Below are 18,603 nucleotides of genomic sequence, written 5' to 3' on the forward strand. Positions count from 1 at the left end.
CATTAGTTTAAAGAGGTCCTTCGCCCCAAATTATAACACAAGTTCTAAGCATTTTAGCACAATCTCAGTTTCGCGCCCTCTGGAATTCTCCACATCATCTCACAGGCCCAAGCAGGAGAAATATTGTCTTACAATTTGCCCAGTTCTCTGCTTTGAGAAAGGCAGCTTATTCACCCTTCACTTACACAACAGGGGTAAAGCTATCAATTGTGCAGCGATGTGCAGTGGCACTGGGGCCTAGAGCCCTGTCTGCCCTGCACCGGTCCCCTCCCTGACTGTGGTTATTTTAGACGCTCAATCAGAGCTTTCCTGGGACCTAGCTCTATGATTACTCTTTGGTAGAGGATTGGGGTGGAGGAGAGTATATGAGGAAGAAATGGTAAGGGAAGCGTAAAGGGATTAAGCAAAAGGAAAGGTGGAAAGATAGGAAGGGAAAAGATGAGAGGAAAAAATGACTGAATGTTTAATAGAGAAATAGAAGAGAAATGAGATAAAAACAAGAAAAAGAAAACAGGAAAAAGGGAGCAAAAGGTGTCCGAAATATGGATGTCAGGGAGGGAATGAAGGAGTGAGATGCGTATGAGTGAGAGGTAGAAGAGATGAAGAGTGAGATTAAGAAACAGGATAGAGAGAGGAGATTGAATGAGAGGTAGAGGGAGGATAAACATAGAGAACAGGATGGAGATTGGGAGGCAAGATTGAAAGACAAGTAGAATGACGGTGTGGCAAGTTCAGTGATTAGCTGGAGACATTGCTCTCCACTACTTCTACTGCAGACAGAGAAGTCGTCTGTCCTATTCATCTACAGGTAGATTATTTCCTTGGACTGGGAAAGAAGAGTAGCTTAAAGGGTAAACCTGTTAAGCATTGAAGATGGGTTTTAGCTGGTCTAATTTAATTCTCTGAATTGCCACACGTAGTACCTTCATTTATAAGGAACTGTTGTAGGTCAGCACTGCAAGTCAATGTGGAAGGGCATGAATGCACTGTATCTATGAAATACGGTGCATTCCTGTCATTTCTCCCTGCTCTGGTGCACAATTTGCTGCATAGCAACAACGTAGGCAAATGTGCACCATGCAAGGGTGCCTCGATTGCAGGCAGGATTGTTTTTGTGGAGGAAGGTGCACCTTCCTGCACAAAAACAATGCATAGAATTGTTTTCCACATTCTATGTGTGCTGTAGAATGCACACCTGGAAAGACGAAAAAAATGAGGAGAAATACAAATATTTCTCCTTGTTATGCCTTAGGGAGGCATAAGGTGTTGGCACTGCTTGGGTTTACATGATTGAGTAAATCTGGGGCTACATCAAAATTGATGGGTGCTGCATATGAACACCCACCGGAATGACCATGAAACGCCTCCTTGACATAAAGTATGGCAAGGTAGTGACTTGGCCTGCTCTGTCTTACTCCATATCTATGAGGCCATGCAAAACCACGCAGAGTGGCTTTGCATGGCTTCATAGAAATGATTGAAAGGCTTGCATTGCCAGAGCATCAAAAAAGGGGTGCTTCCATGGCAGAAGCCTCTCATAAGTAAGCCCTCTAATTTTTAGAACTGAAAAGCTGCCACAGTTCCCTGCACTGAAAACCTAAGAGAGTGAACCCATTCCCTGGAATTGTAGTTTCTAACAGCCTTGTAATCCAAAGCACTGCAGGTAGAGACTTGGTTACACTAATTAGACTAGTTACATGCTTGGAGGCACAGTCTTACTGTATGGATGTTGGCTGTCAAGACAATGCTCCTTAGGTTTATTTAATAATGTGGTTTTGGTATTCATGCACGCATGTAAATAGTATTGTTTCCTGTATTAACGTGTGTCTTCCTCAGAAGTACATAATGAAGAAAATGCAATTTGTATATGGACAAAGAGAAAAGTTACAAGATCCACAATGTCATTTAGATGCATTGGTAGAAAACAAAAATCAGTAAGATTATTTTTCATGAACAACAATTCTCTTGCCTTTTTTGCAGGTTCCGGTGCAGCAGATCCGTTAGGACAGGAGTTTATCACTGTCTTCATGCAGAACCACAAACCAGGGGGAGCCATGAGCTTCAAGCTGTTCCTCACCGGCACCGAAGATTCCACGCAGGTCAACATAGCCGTCAACAGTCGCAGCTTCCGGAAAAAAATCGACCTTAATGCACGTGAGACGAAAATGGTTGAGGTTGAGGTGGGCAAAGAGATGGCTGCGGGTGACCTCTTCGCCCAGACAACCATTATCACCGCTAATAAGGACATCTCTGTCCTCTCTGTCAACAGCAAGGATCTGAGCACAGACAGTTCCATTGTGTACCCCCTACAAGAGCTCGGGACAGAGTACTACATCCTGACCCCAGCGGATGGCCCGCCCGAAGCCTTGAGCGAGTTTGCCGTTGTAGCTTTTAAAGAGTCCACCACGGTCAGCATCTACCCATCAAGTGCAATCACCTTCAAAGGCAAAACATACCCTGCTGACAAAAAAGCCGACATTTATCTTGATGCCTACCAAGCCTTTGAGATACAGAGCAAGGATGACTTGTCGGGCACCCGGATTGTGTCGCGCAGTCCAGTAGCGGTGCTAAGCGGCAACACGTGTGCCAAGAAGCACACCAACTGCAACCATGTCTACGAGCAGCTGCTGCCAGTCTCCAGCTGGGAAACCACGTTTGTTGTGCCACCAATGTCTTTCCAGGACAACTACGACATTGTGTATATCGTGACATCCCAAAGCACCCAGGTGGATTATTGGAAAGGCTCCACTAAGAAGAGCAAGCTCTTGGCTGGTGGTGACGTCCTTGAGCTCCACCTGGCAGACACTCCTCTATTCCTCAACGCTTCTGCCGGGATCCAAGTAATGTATATGTCTGGTGGGTTCAAAAAAGATTCTATCCCATATGATCCTCTTCTCATCAATGTCCCGGACATTTACTCCTATTGCACGACCTACAACATACACGGGTCGGACATGGGTGAGACCTATGCCCTGATTGTGGCCAAGACTTCAGCCACGGCCCTCACCTACGACAAGGCGGCCCTGAATGGCCTCACCTGGAAGGAGATCCCTGCATCTGGGTACTCCTGGAGTGCACGCAGCTTCAGCAAAGAGGCTGGGTACCCACCCCATCTTGTTGAACACCCGAGCACTCCCTTTGGGCTCCTGCTCTACCATATGTCTAAAAGTGACTTTTACGGGGAGTCAGCCGTGTGTGAGTATGGCCTTTTCTTATTTCTGTGGGCATGGGAATCGAGGGAATTGTATCACTTTATCCCTGTCAAATGCACGTACCTGTGTATTTTGTTATATTTGTAAAGATGTAACATTCAAAGAAATGTTCCTAAAATGCAGTCAGATTGACAAGGCGGGACTGGTAGTTAAAGGTAATCAGAGATTCAAGAAAATGGCTAATATAAATAGTTTGCGGCAAACTTAAATATAGATAATTTGTGTTGTTTCTGCTACAGGCTAATGACCAGGGCCACTGGAATTAAGCGGCAAAGGAGCACCAAATTATGCGGCATAATGCACCACATTTTTTTCATACTATTACTTCATTATTTTGTCATTTTTACCCTTGGTAATTCCGTCTAGGCAAAGATTTCACCTCATTAGTTCAATTTAACAACCAAATAAGCAACTGAAAAATGACCAGTTAACTTTTGCAAAGGGTCTTCGAATGCTGATAAACACGTCACCACATTTTTTGTAACATTTGACCTAAATGAACTAGAAACAAATTTTTTGTTGAAATCAGATATACAGCAGATGATGGATTGTGTGGATGATGCGGTTTATCCTTAGTTATGCAAAAAGAGCTGCAGCCGCAGAATCAAATGAATGCAGTGGTCCTGTCACAGACCGAATATTTAGTAGACCTTAAAAACAGGCCTTTATTTTTCGTTTTTTTAAGTGGGCCTGAGTAAGGAGATAGTAAGAGATATTAAAGTTGATTGAACCTTGCAAACAATAGTCGTTGCTACTTATGACTTCCAACATAAAGAAGCTACAGACATTTAGTGGGACACACACTCTGGTGGACTGTAGTGGTTTGCATCATGTCTTTGAAGGTGGCATAGTGCATCTTAACTAACAAATTAGGTGGTACATTTAAGTTTTGAGTTGCATGCTGTATGTCTTTTAAACTGCACATAAGCATTACACAGGGCCCATGTTGAAGGAAACCGGTTGTGTTTGATCTATGTTAGTGCTACCTATTGCTCATGGTCACATGTCATAAACTATTTTATCACCCATGAATAAAGCACTGAGCACAAATAAACGCTGCTCCCCATGTAAGTGTAGTTGGACACCATGTGTACCATACATCAAACATGCAGTGTGGGTAGGGTTTCTGTACCAGAGTCAATTACTATTAGCAGCACCCCATTAGTGAGTGGGCGCGCCAGGCATGAACACAGGTTGTCTTCCATTTTGTGCCCAAAGCACTCAGCTGAATAAAATAAAAATAGGTTTGTGATTCCTGGAAAGAGGCAATCACAACTGATATACCTTGTTGTTAGTCTTGAGTCTCGTTCATCTGCCCACATTAAAGTGTGCACTCAATATATATTGTGCCCTGGAAATGTGATTGTCATAGTTTACTTACCGTGTTGACTCTTTCGACGCCCATCAAAGACTGAGACACTGATCTCTGAACTTGAAGGGCCTCTCAGTGGCCAAGAAAACTGCTTGACTGCCTTGTCCTTTCTCGACCTGTTTGAAAGGAGGGAGAAGAAAAGGAGGCTTCCCATGCATGTGCTAACTGTTAGAATTCTGCAAGCAGATATCTAATGACATCTGGTGCCCAATGTACCTACGGTTAGTGGGAGCGATTATCTAGAGACACTGGACCAAAATCTGGATTAGACATGTAAAAGTCATAAGTCACACTTGGGTTGCCTAGTAGGGATCCGCAAAACGCATGTGAAAGTAACCCTTTCTGAGGCTTCACCGCCCGCTCTGACATGCCTGTGGGGTGTGCAGAACGCCTGGAACTATCAGTGGTACCATGCTTTTCAGAAGTAAGAGGGGATAGCAGAAGAGTGCTCAGGGAAGATAATGATGCTTCCATGGTGATTCTGTTATTCTGTTAGCCATAGTCCATTACCCCCACTTACATCTGCATCACAAGTGCCCATGTAATAATTCCAGTAGCGACCATCCCCAAAAGAGCTATGAAATCCACAGACTACAGTGTGTACTTATCTTACTCTAGTCAGTATTACCAACTATAACACTAGACTGCGCTGTCATAAACTCCCTGAAGTGGGAGACTAAAGGTCTATCAGGAAGCATACTTAATACATATCTAGGCTGTGGGGTTTTAGGTTTAAACCTATAATAACTGATAAAACCCCACTGAAAGAAAAATAGCCCTCACCGGTGAAAACATATAAATACTGAAAAAACACCTGCACAACCACAAACTAAATGCCATTTTAAGAAAGGAAAAAGAAAGTGAAAGAGTCATTTGGTTCTTACTGAAGGGGTCAATAAAATATAACTTTGTTATACAAGCTAGCAGTAAGAAAGACTGGCTAACATTATTCTGCTTGAGTTTTGTTCTTTAGGGATGCCACTAAAATATTGTTTCTTCTTCCTTTTACTTTTTTCAGTTTTATGGCCTTTGGTCTAAAGATGCAGGGTTTAGTTTCACGTTTTAGGTTTAGTTTAATTATTTTATAAACTGTAGAGAATCAGGACATATCAAACTCACATTTGATATTTTGGCTGCATTTGATTCTTTCACTGATAGGTAAAATGGCTAAAAATCATAAAAATCTTTCCTAATATGTGTCATCACATTTGCCCACAGAGAATGGGTAAAAACCCTTAATACATCAGACCATAGTTTCTAGTGGGTCAGTATTGATAGTAGGTGAATTGCCAACACATCAGGCTTTAAACATTAAATGCAAGGTATAGTGACAAGTATATATATCACCAAGCATCTGGGATAGTGGTGAAAACGTGACACCAGACTTTTGGAAAACATGGAACGCAGTGTCACTTGTTATGCTCTGCAAAAAAGGTTCTTTCCAAGTTCAACAAAGATTGGAGTGATATTGCTTGTATTTGTAGTGATTCAGCTACCTATAAAAAAAAATTGTGTGATGACCTGTCAAAATTGATACCAGAGCAAGTGATTCCCTGTAGGAGATCCTTGCCACTTGTTAGATGGTATGCTGAAAGCATGTTTACAATCTTCAGAGTTAATGAGGGATGCTATTGACTTTTTAGTCCTTTCTGGTGCACTGTTTTCTTATGCCCAGGAACTAAAACGCGAATATTTATCATTTCGTGCTTTATGTGGCATCAAAGAAAGAGTCATCCCAACTGTGCCCCTTAGCTGACGGTTCTCAGCCCAAGGGGCTATGAATGCTGAGAGGGCCTTTTCACAGAAGTTTACATGGGAAGGAAAGCGCGAGCGCACATGAGTAAAGACTCACTGTAGAAGTATTGTATGGTGTACTACAATAAGATTAATTTGCAAAAATCTCTTTGGACCTCATAAACACTATATGTACACTGTCTATATACCATGTTCTTTCAGTGCAGAAAGCAAGCAATGATAAAAGCAAAACGTTCCATAAACACCGGAAAAACACTTTTTCTGTTGTTTTTAGTGGCGTGAAAATGTGTAACCACTGATAACAACTGTTTTTTTAAGATATTGAAAACACTGACAAAACCCCACCAGAATTTACCAAAAATAGAAACTGAAAACAGGACAGCCTATACATATCTTACTGTTTGGGTTGGCAGTCAAATGTCACTTAATGATCTCAGTGACGGTGAAGATGATTGTGCTAGAATAATTGTAAAGTGGTGTACTTTGTGCAATTCTGGTGGTTGAATAAAAAAAAACTGCACTGCCTTAACTACCATCTGTGATCTGTCACATGCCCTCCTTATATCTCCACTCCAGGTCCCTCCAAACCTTCTTGCCGCAAAACCAAATGCAGAGCGAAAGAGGTGTGCTCCATGAAGGATGATCAACCAGTCTGTTCCCCAAAATCTGAAGCTATCTGCTGGGCATGGGGTGACCCGCATTACCATTCATTCGACAGTAAAGACTATGACTTCCAGGGTACCTGCAGGTACACGATGGCCAAGACTTGTGGGGAAGACAACACCCTTCCCAGCTTCAACGTCGAGTCCAAGAACGAGAACCGCGGTTCCACAGCAGTGTCCTATGTCAGCTTGGTCTTCGTTCAGGCCTATGGGTTCAACATCACTGTCGTCAGATCAGAACATGGTTTCGTTAGGGTAAGATGCCAATGTGAACATTATATTTTTTGTAACCAATACATTTCCCAATTGAAGCAGTGTTTATGTACCTTACGATTTCCAAAATAAGTTGAGGCCAATATACAAAGACATGTATAAATTAATTTTTACCTGAAATATTGGCCATGTTCAATAAACAGCCAGGCCAAGTTATTCTCCAAATATGAGAATGCTTTATAAATGTTATGTTAAAAAAAATTGTAAAGCGCTCGTTTACCCCAATGTGTCTTGCGGCTGGGTGCATTGTAACACGACCAGAAGACCCAATGCCTAGTTAAAAAGCCACGTTTTTAGCTGTATCCTAAATAAGATAAGGGCTGGTAAAGTCCTAATGTGTTAGGGAAGGTTGTTCCAATCAGAGAGAGTCCCTGTTTCAAAACTCCGACCTCCGCAGTTGGTCCACAGAAATCTGGGAACCACCAATATCTTGGCACCAGGGAAGTGCAAAGGTCTACTGGGTATATACCAGTCATAAGAATGTCTGAGAAACTCAGGGTCTATGCCGTGAAGGATCTTGTGGGCTGTGCAAAGGACCTTAAATTTAAAGCAACTTCTTATTTGTAGCCAGTGGAGCTTATGGATTCCTTGTGACACAGATTGGAATTTCAGAATACCCAAGAGCAATCTAGTAGATGCGTTCTGTAGAGTTTGAAGTCTTTTTCTGAGTTTCACTGTCAAGATTATGCAGAGTCCATTGCAGTAGTTTAATTTGGACAAAATAAGAGCAGTGATAACAGTTTTTTGTATTAGCTGGGATGTAAGAGAGAATTTTCTTGATCATCCTCAACACGAAGGCATCCGAAATTCAATGCATTGTCAATGATGACTCCTAGATTCTTAGCTTTAGTTACCGGAATAGGGGGAGATCCAAGTTCATCAGGCCACCAGGGAGGGACCCAACTGGGAGAACGGTTTTCAAACAAGACCACCTCAGTCTTATCTGAGTTCTGCTTTAAACAGTGATTTTTATCCATTGGCTGATCGTCAACATGCAGTCATGGAAACAGGAGCAGATGTTAGAGTCCTGGTTGAAAGCTGAGATGACAATTTAAATGTCATCAGTGTAGAAGGGAAACAACCTTTACTACGCGGTCAAAACACCGCAATACATTCACAACGCAGCTTTTACAACGTGAGTCGTTACCATGACATGCACTGGAGGGCGCTCTAGACTAAGGAATAGTGTGATTTACTATTCCAACACCTTCCCTACTGTACGTAGGCTGGAGTTGAAATAGTAAATCATACTATTCCTAAGTCCAGCACCCTACAGCGCAAGTCGTGGTAACAACTTGCGTTGTAAAAGTTGTTTTGTGATGTACCGCGATCATTTTGATCGCGTTGTAATGTCATACATCCGTGTAAAAAGTAAGGGAAAAGCCATGAGCTTTCTTCATCATAGCCAGCCCTGTATCACATGTATCTGCAACTCCCATTCTCCTCGACCTATCTGCGGAGTTTGATACAGTGGATCATACACTTCTGGTCCAACAATTAAAAGCCGGAGCTTTACGAAGAAAGGCCCTTTCCTTTCTAACGTCGTTTTTATTAGACAGAACACAAAAAGTACATCTGGGCGATTTTAAGCCAGCACCTTCTGTCCTGCCTTGTGGGGGGCTGCAGGGCTTCTTATTGAGCCCTACGCTTTTTAACTTTATGTTTCCGAACTCGCTCCTCTGATTAGAAGTTTTGATTTAATCCCTACCTCTTATGCCAACAACACACAGTTGGTAATTTCAACAGTGGACAAGGAAGTTAATTACTCCCTTAAATTACATGATTGCATGATCACACTGAGCAACTGGATGAGTAGGCACTGCTTGAAGGTGAACTCAAGCAAAACTGAGGTGGTGTTGTTTGGAAACATTTTTCCACCGTGGTCACCAGCTTGGTGGCCAGACACCCTTGGCCCCTCTCCCACACCAGTTGCCAAGTTTAAAAATGTGGGGGTCATTGTAGATGAGAAACTTAATTTTAAGTCTCAGGTTTCTAAGGTTGTGACTTCCTCATACCTTACCATCAGAACATTACACAAGATTCTCCCATTTATTCCCAAAAACACCAGAAAAACAGTGATGACCTCCCTGGTTTTATCAAAATGGGGTTATTTTAACGGTCTATATATCAACCTACAATCCAACCTACTCATAAGGCTGCAGGCGGTGCAAAACACCACTACCAGATTAATCCTGGACGTTCCCAAATATCAGTTCATTAGGTAAGGTATCCAGGAATTGCACTGGCTGCCAGTTGGTCGCGTGTTAAATTCAAGGCCCTCTGCACTGCACATAAAGCACTGTACAGAAAAGTCCCACAATGTCTCTGGGACATTTTCAGCTCGTATTCTCCTAATAGATCATTACGTTCGGCCAATACCAACTTGATGCCCACCTCTAGATTTAAAAGGATGAACTGGGGTGGGAGGAGTTTCAGCCACAATACCATCAAGGAATGGAACTCCCTTCCACTTTATTTTAGGAAGACTTCCTCTCTTCTTGAGTTTAGGAAATTATCCTAGACGTGGCTATTTAGAAACTAGCTTTTCCTGACACAGTCTGCAGTACCGGAAGCGTCTAGACACTCACGGATATTAGTGCGCTATACAAATTCTAATAAGATAATATAACATATATTAAATAAGGTTGGACTGTGTGAAGATCCACAGAAGGGAAAAGGGAGGTGATATAACCTGGTCAATAGCGACCGTTTGTACCCTGTCAAATAGAAAAGAGATAGCAGGGCCTGTGCTCTTTAATGCTTAATTTACTTAGATTGTTGAGCAGAAGTGTGTGGTCAACTGTATCAAAGGCAGTGCACAAGTCGAGAAGAATTAGCGCAGCCGCTCCTCCCCTTTTGAGTGTGACTCTGATCTCTTCCATGGGTTTGATAAGGATGGTCTCTGTACTGTCCTGGACTGAACCCAAATTGTGTTGGGCTCAGGCTCTGGTTGCTATGTATGATTCGGGCCAGCTGAAGATACATCTCTTTCTTCACCAATTTGGTTTAGAGAGGAAGGCGGGAAATGGAACAATAGTTTTTTAAATTTTATTTTTTTATTTAATTTAAACTTATAACGCGCACAGCTACCCACAGTGGGTTTCCCGGCGCTAGGGATAGACTCGAGAAAGAAAAGATAGACTTGAGAAAGAAAAGATAGACTCGAATCTGTCTTATATAGATTGGGCTTATTTATGAGAGGATGAATTGATGCTTTCTTCCTTTGGGAAGGATAAAAACACCTGATCTAAACATGGAGCGGAAAATATCAGTGAGGTTGGGAACAATTAAATTGGGGACCAGCTTTAGTAGTGATGGGCAACAAGGTACTAAAAGAGAGCGTGACACAGCAGTTGTGATCATTTTAGATACAAGAGCTGATATGACCGGAGAGAATTATTTGATGATTTTCTGATCAAGGCGCCCCTCCATAGGTGTTGGGGTATTAGAGCCCTTGAGGTTGGATTATATTATCTCAACTTTATTCATATAATGAGAGGCCAACGTGTCACAGAAAGCCTGACTGGAATTGGTTGACTTGTTACATTGAGGTTTAGAGAATTTGGAGACTACTTGGAAATGTCCCTGGGAGGAATTTTTGGGCTGCTCAATTCGAGAAGTATAATATACGCATTTCTCTTTCTTCAGTAAGAGTTTATAATTAGACAATGCCACTTTATAAGATTAGTTCTCTAGTTCGTCATAGTGTGAACACCAGATCCTTTCTTGTCTTGTACATATCTATATTTCTTTCTTGAGTGTCTCCGTAAACCAGGGCGCTGATGGTGTGCTCCTGCATGCAGAGGAGGACTTATATGGGGCCAGCTTAATACATGTAGGGTTAAGCCAATTGCGATAGTCTGACAGGGCTTGTTCGATTTCAGAGGAAGCGGTGAGCTGAGTCTGTGCAAGTTGCTAAGTAGGTTTGAATGTATCTATTTTTTTCCAGGCTGATAACAGGATGGTTGAGCTACATCCAGGTTGTGGTGTGCTATCTGGGGGGTGCTAATAATAAATCGAATAGCATGTTGATCCAACCAGGCTAGTGGCAAGATCTCATGTAACGCAATATGGCAGTTTTTGGCGAAGATGCTGTTGAGAGCATGTCCTGCCTGATGTGTGGGTGTGTTGATAAGTTGCGCTTGTGATTCCCTGAAGAACCTCAGTGTTTTTATCTGAAAAAGCTTTGAGATGGAAATTGAATTCACCTACAATGGTGAATCCTTAACATGAATATTAGCTTCCAGCAAGGAACCTATGGAATTCAGAAAGCAGTTGCTGGGGCTAGGCTGGCGTTTAACTAAGATGCCACTGAAAGATTGATTTTTGGTAAGTTCCAAGCAAAGCACGAATGCTTCACAAGCCAAAGATGGAACTGTCTCAAATTTGGCAGTGAAAAATTTGTGATTCATCAGAGGAAGTCCGCCGCCCCTTTTTAGCGGTCTATCCAATTTATGAACTGTGAAACCTGATGGAGAAACTATAGTAAAGTCCAGGCTGGATGAGTAATCTGCCCATGTCTCTGTTGGCTATCTAAGAAGTCAGATAGTTCTAATTTATGTTTGGGAAGTGAGTGCATGTTACTAAGGGCACATCACCAACTTAGGCGTAAGCTTGTTTGTGCTCGGTCAAGGAATTCATCTAAATGTAAGGATCTTCAATAACACACATTCTTTTCAGCCATGTATCTTGATAAGTTGTTCTAGCATCTTCGCATTGGGGTTGTCCTGCCATTGCTTCCTTAACTGAGTATAGCAGAAGATCAGTCTTCCCTTCCCTGAGTCTGGCTCTACAGGCAATGCCAAAATGACAATATTGCAGTATTACTATATATATATATAGCAGAATGGGAATGATTCTTTCTGCAAAACCTTACATTTCCCAGTGACTGAACCTACATTATTTCAGCTGTTGATTTGCATTCTTCTGTTAGGTGCAACATCTTTTGTTTGCTTCCATGTTGAGCATAAAATATACTGCACAGCAAAGCGGTTTGTGCCTTGCCAGATTTGCCTATTGGCAATGGGAAGCTGATAGACAAGGCAATCATTAGGAGTGTAGTTCAGCATAGAAACAGCTGTGGTTTTACACATTAACAAAACGGTGAGCCTTTTGTGATTTATATAAGAGTAGACACCAATACACAAGGCTCTACTTTAATAGTGAGAGTATTTGGGTCCCAGTGGGGGCATGCTAGGCACCATGGTCAAAAATGGGGGGGCAGTGACTCCTGTGTTAGCCCATTGACTTTCACCATCCCTTGCAAGATTTCATGTGTGGCCTTGTGGGTGGCAATGAGAATCAGTGGATGAATACAATTCCCATGGTACCCCAACGGATGTGTGTGTGGGCCCATTCATGCCGCAGGTGCCCATATTTGTCTGAGTAGTCCATGGGTTCCAGCGGGGGCCCATTAAGTCGATTTGGGTGCACACGTGTGTTCAAAGGAACCATAAGCAACAATACAGGCTCATTTGGTTTCTGAAAAAATAGCTGTCATTATGGGAGCATGATGGATGCATGCTACTACACTAAAACATGTCAATAAAAACTAAGGGGCTTATGAACAAGCCCCCTGCGCCAACGGCATGCCACTTTTTCCCATGTTAAAAGTGATACACTGGCAGTGCAAGGCGCTTGTAGATGAATAAATAAATACATTGTACAAATGTATGTTGCACTTGTATTGCTTGAAACTAGACAGTGAAGCACTGTACATTGTCACAGGAAAAGATACAGTCATCGAGTGATTGATGGTGTAGCTGAGTTTTGCGAAGACCGGTGGAATGGTACTGCTTTATGAAGTAGTGTTCTTTGAGACATCAGCATTTTCCTCAATAAGAGCACTGTGCTAATCCTATGCTTAAAAACTTTGATAGAAAAGCAGACATTTGAGTGTCGCTGGTGTTGAGTGTGCTCTATACAGGAGCTGCCTTCCACCTAAACTTGGGAACTACCCAGAGTTCTCTCCTTCTTTTTTGCATATATATATCCATCCTTTTGGGGCTTTGGACGTTGGGGACACAAGGGAGCCCTGTACACCGACATTGGAAACGGGGTCACCAGCCGCTACACGGGCCCTCCTTTGCATGGCAAAATCTCGGTGCATTCGTGAAAAGATCCAGCTGCCAAAAAGACAGTTTCCTGTGCATGTTGGGAGCTGTAGTTTTCTACAACACTGCAGCATTCCCAGGCGGCTGGATAGGCTGAGCTCCGACCAATGGGAGCTCCCTGGCAATTACAAAGGAGGGAGGAGGAGATACCTGTGAACATTTCAGCATCTGAAGAAGGCGTAATGGCCGAAATGCATCATGCTGGTTGTTTTTGGTGATTAAAGGCTTCCCATCTGTACCCCGCTGTGTCCCTGGGTTTCCTTGTGTGAAGGTGATCGTGTGGCACACATATATATATATATATATACATATATATATATATATATATATATATATATATATATATATATATATATATATATATATATATATATATTACCTACTGGCGGTCGCCAGTAGGTATATATAGTTAGGATTTTTTCTCTATGGGTTTTTTGAAAATTCTATGTCTAATAACTTTGGCGTTTGTGGACGGATTTGGCTGAAATTTTCAGGAAAATGGCACATTTTGTTTCTGAGCAGCCCTTGAAAATTTGGGGGGGGTTCGTCAAGGGGGGGCCGAGAAAAAAGGGGGGTCCCAAAACGTGTTTTTAACATTGAGTTTTCCATAGGGCGGTTGGCCTCACTTTTAGCCCGAACGGCTGAATGGATTTGCACGAAACTTGGCAAAATTGTAGGGACTGGTAGCCCGATGTGCCTTTTGTAGGTCTCAATATATGTGCTCCAGTGGATTTTGAGAAATTAACGTTTAAAAAAAGATATATATCTGTAACAGCGGACCAGGCAGCGCTCCGGTTCGCGTACTTTACGCGCAACGGAGCTTTGTGGAGCGAAGCTGATTGGTTCTCCGGCGTCTGTCAACATTCCAAAAAGTCCGTAGCGGCCGCCATCTTGTCTCTCGGTAGGATCGAGAGACAAGAGGAGGTCAAAACAAAGGGGGAAATAACTATAAGGGGGCATAGTAGATCCTCGCTGACCCCCTAGGTTTGATGTGGAGGTTTTAAAAGGGCCCCGCGGGGCAAAAAAAAAAAATAATAATAATAATCGAACGGCTGAATGGATTTGCACGAAACTTGGCAAAATATTAGGGACTGGTAGCCCGATGTGCCTTTGCTAGGTCTCAATATATGTGCTCCAGTGGATTTTGAGAAATTAACGTTCAAAAAAAGATATATATCTGTAACAGCGCTCCGCTTCGCGTAACGGAGGTTTGCGAAGCTGATTGGTCATTCTGTCACTGGGCTATAGTTGGGCTACATCTGGCTGATATTTGGGCTACATTTGTTTTTTTGTGTGTCTGGCGGCCATCCTTGGGCTACATTGGGCTACATTGGGCTTCATTGGGCTACATTGGGCTACATTTGGGCTCCAACATATATATAGGCCAATGTAGCCCAATATATATTTTTCAAAGTTAATTTTCGTAAAAACCACTGGAGCATATATCTTGAGACATAGCAAAGGCACATCGGGCTACCAGTCCCTACAATTTTGCCAAGTTTCGTGGAAATCCATTCAGCCGTTCGAGCTAAAAGTGAGTCCAACCGCCCTATGGAAATGAAGGAAATGAATGGGTAATTTGTAATTAGCAAATAGCTAATCGCAAACTAGGAATGGTAAAGAATCGCTATTTATTCCTTAAAGTTCGCTATTTAGGAAATGCAAAAAACTTTGATGATACATATGGCGGTTCATCTCTAACAAGATAAGAAGCATAGGGATACATTTATGATGACTGGCGCATCACCAGGGATGTGTTAGTCATTCTGTGCCGCTGTTCCGTCACCTATGGTGTGCTGCATTTACAATGCGGCGCATCATGGGGCAAAAACAGCACAGATGCGTGATGTATCTGTGCCGTAAAGGTGGCGCATTGCTGGAGTTGTATCGCAAGTGTGATGAAGCTCCAGCAAGGGTCGGGGGTGCCCCTGTCGCAGGGTTTCTGTTCTCACACAGAACTGTGGACAGAGGATTGGAACCTCGGCGAATTAGGGTGTCCCAAAACTCACGTTAGTAATCAAAAACTCCTTAGCAAGCTAGGTACAGTGTCACATTGGATATAACAAACTCTCAATGTTTAGACAATCCAGAATATGAACTTATAGTACCTCAGGATACGTGGAACTCATGAACAGTCGGTCGTTATATATTTCTTAGAAACCAGAACATGGAGTTAAGAAGAACACATGTGTATTTGAAATGTTTATTTACTAATGCCGTCTTCTCAGGCGTAGTATCTTAGATAATAGAAGTACACATATTATCAGTAGCAAAATTACCAGCATAGTTACTAGTACATAAAAAGCGAATGGTGACAGTATGTTAACATGCTGTAAATGAATAAGAGTTAGCAACACTTATAAGCAGCCGCGGGCCGTGGAGGGAGTTACGGTGGGGCAGGGAGGCGGGGAGGGGGAGGGGCAAGGTAGAGAGGGCTCCACCCTGCTTCTCCCCCTCCCCGCCTCCCTGCCTCACCGTAACTCCCTCCACGGCCCGCGGCTGCTTATATCTCACCCTCCCTAATACACATATTATATTATTTGCTAAGAAGGTCTCTTTGTGTTGGTTTAGGGCGTGCCCATACTTTAGTGTCTTAGATTTGAAGGAATCACATCAGCATACACCAGCTCTCTCTTCATGTGAACCGCATCAACTGTTGTGTATGTGTGTTCGGCAAAGCAATATAAAACTCGCCTCATGCCCAGAATTGGCAGAAGTTGCACTTATGTTATGAGTATGAAGTCGTGGAGATCAGACCTCATAACAATTCTGTATCGTGTTGTTCTTGAAACTTTAGCACTCGCTGTACAGATATAGTTTAACAAGCAAAGCAGATAGTAGAGCAATAACATATTATTCTCATGTAAACCATGATGAACTACTAGGTGGAAAGCTAAAGCAACAACTAAGTGTCGTGTGCAGAAGTTGCAAAAAAGGAAAAATGGCGTTTAAACCGGTAATGAGCCCATGCTAACTTAACACGGTGTAAAGATATCCAGGACCTAGATGACACCTCCCCATGATCCGGAAACGAACTGAATAAGATAATAGAAGTGCCATCTCATGAGAGCAGATTGCAAGTTTATATGTGGACGGTCCGCAAGGTAAAGCATTAAAAACTAGGAAAATTTAATGCTAAAGAAAAATAAAACAGCCAAGTACTTTATCGAGTCTTAAGCCAATAGGCAAGGTAAATAATAAAAACTTGACAAATAAGTCAATGAATTGTCAATGAAATGCTAGTACTCAGCATATCAAACATGAAAAAGGTCTATGACATAACTGTGTATGCAAAATAAGCTGCAACAGCCTCCAATAGGAAGTCACCGTCTTCATCCGAAAACAGTTCAGCCATCCAATTTAAAAGCGGAAAAGAACATACGTGCTCTCCCAGCACCGGATCCTCTATCACCATCAGAGGACAGCTCGGTGGGTTTTCAAGAAAGCTCTGTTCCAAGAAAGACTGTGCTGCCGCCAGTAAATTCCAGGGACCAAGTAGTCCATGCATCAATGCCACAGCCATAATCCTTTCGCCAGGACAAACCAACTCGTGAGTAATGATAGGAGTCATCAGCTGATTAAAGTCGACGTCAGGAGAAACCGGTCCGCAGAGACACAAATCAAGTGCCCAATCGAAATTACAGGTCAGGCAGTGAAATACAGGCTGGACACAGGTGAAGTAGGAGAATCGAAAAGATAATCCATATGCCGTGCTTAATATCGCCAACGGCATTGTGCCATAATATTCTAGCATGCGATTGCGGAACAGTGTCAGCAGCTGCAGGGTGGGAGGTTGCATAGGAGGGACATCCATATTTAAAAATGTAAAAAAGCACAAGAGCGTCCGCTGGTAATGCAAGTAAAAATGCCAATCCACGAACCGGAGTGGAGAAAATGGAATGAAAGGAAGCAGGGATGACTCCAAAGATTTTCTCAAATGAAGTCACGAGACCACTGGTAACAACTTTAAAAAAGTGCGCCAGGGTCTTTGTGGAGGATGCGTTAAAGATAGTCGGAACCATCTTGCTGAAATTGAAAGGCAAATCTGAATTAAAAGTATTCCTTTTATCGTAACAGTAAGTGAACGGGTTATTTGCTGCAGAAATGTTCTATTTCCTCCCACACATGAACATAGGGAGTTTTCAATCTGGCCACAAATACCAACCTTGGGACAGATTTCAACGGCATGGCAAGAATAAGAGCTCTTTTGTCTCAGAGAGAGGTGGCCTTGAGTTCGGCCCGTGAAACTTTCGTGCTTCACATAGCGAACACCCGTACAGAGGTGCAGACCCTTTTCAATTAACTCAGAACAATCTTCATTATTGAGCATCAAATAACTACCATTTTCCAACAACTTGAACGTGGGGATGATAGCAGGAACTGGCGTGCCTTGCAACACGCAAGCCATATTTGGTCGGTGTTTGTTGCATGAACCGTGTAACTGTATGTGCCTACACATTAGTGAATGATCTGGCGTCTCAGTGCATTCCTCTCCATTCAGATAAACTTCTTGATCATCTTTGAAACATCTGTATGTGTATGGAAGCGACCAGACCTCATGAAGAAAAGCACTACCTAAAGGTTCATAACGACCTATTGGTATATATTTCATACAATTTGAAAACTTATATAAAGCAAAAGGCAGCGTTATTAAACCGTGGATAAGGCACGTTGCCAAAAAACCCGCAATCCTCTGCTGATGATGTCACTGAGCATGTCATGAATGATGTAATATGTGACATCATCAGCAGTGGATTACGGGTAATAGTATCTCTAGTTTACTCCCCTATAGCTGTCTTTCTTTTAACATAAGTGTCTGTTTCCTTCCCTTATACTTACTGTTTTTGGTTCGCTTCTAGTTCGCGTACCGGCGAGCGAACTGGGAAGCGAACTAAGAGAAATAGAGGTTGGCACAGTTCCAAATATTGTACCAATTTTTTAATAACGGGGAGGTAGTTCTGAAAAGAACTTTTTTTTTAATTGTTTTTGTTGTTTTATATTTTTTTTATTATTTTTCGGAACATTTTTTTACTTTTTTTGAATTTTTCTGAAGTTTTATATTTTTTTGGGTTTTTCTTGGAGGGGGCAATGAAAACGATTCATTGTAAAGGGCTCAACAGGAGCAACAAAACAAAAAAAGAAGTATTTATTATTTTGGGCGTTTCGTACAAACTTGCATATGATAGTCAATAGCTCTGTTGATCAGAGTGATGCTT

The 18,603-nt window shown here is 42.3% G+C and overlaps 1 protein-coding gene across 1 annotated transcript in view; it reads left to right on the forward strand.

Moving 5' to 3' along the window:
• FCGBP (Fc gamma binding protein) overlaps nt 1-18,603 on the forward strand; it is a 287,645-nt gene that overhangs the window by 48,878 nt on the left and 220,164 nt on the right. Inside the window, exons 2-3 of the mRNA XM_078653817.1 lie at nt 1,981-3,195; nt 6,916-7,256. Coding sequence (XP_078509943.1) covers nt 1,981-3,195; nt 6,916-7,256 — 1,556 coding nt within the window. The remainder of the gene's footprint in view (nt 1-1,980; nt 3,196-6,915; nt 7,257-18,603) is intronic.

The sequence above is a fragment of the Lissotriton helveticus genome, chromosome 7, assembly GCF_964261635.1.
Source record: "Lissotriton helveticus chromosome 7, aLisHel1.1, whole genome shotgun sequence".
In the NCBI taxonomy this organism is placed as follows: domain Eukaryota; kingdom Metazoa; phylum Chordata; class Amphibia; order Caudata; family Salamandridae; genus Lissotriton; species Lissotriton helveticus.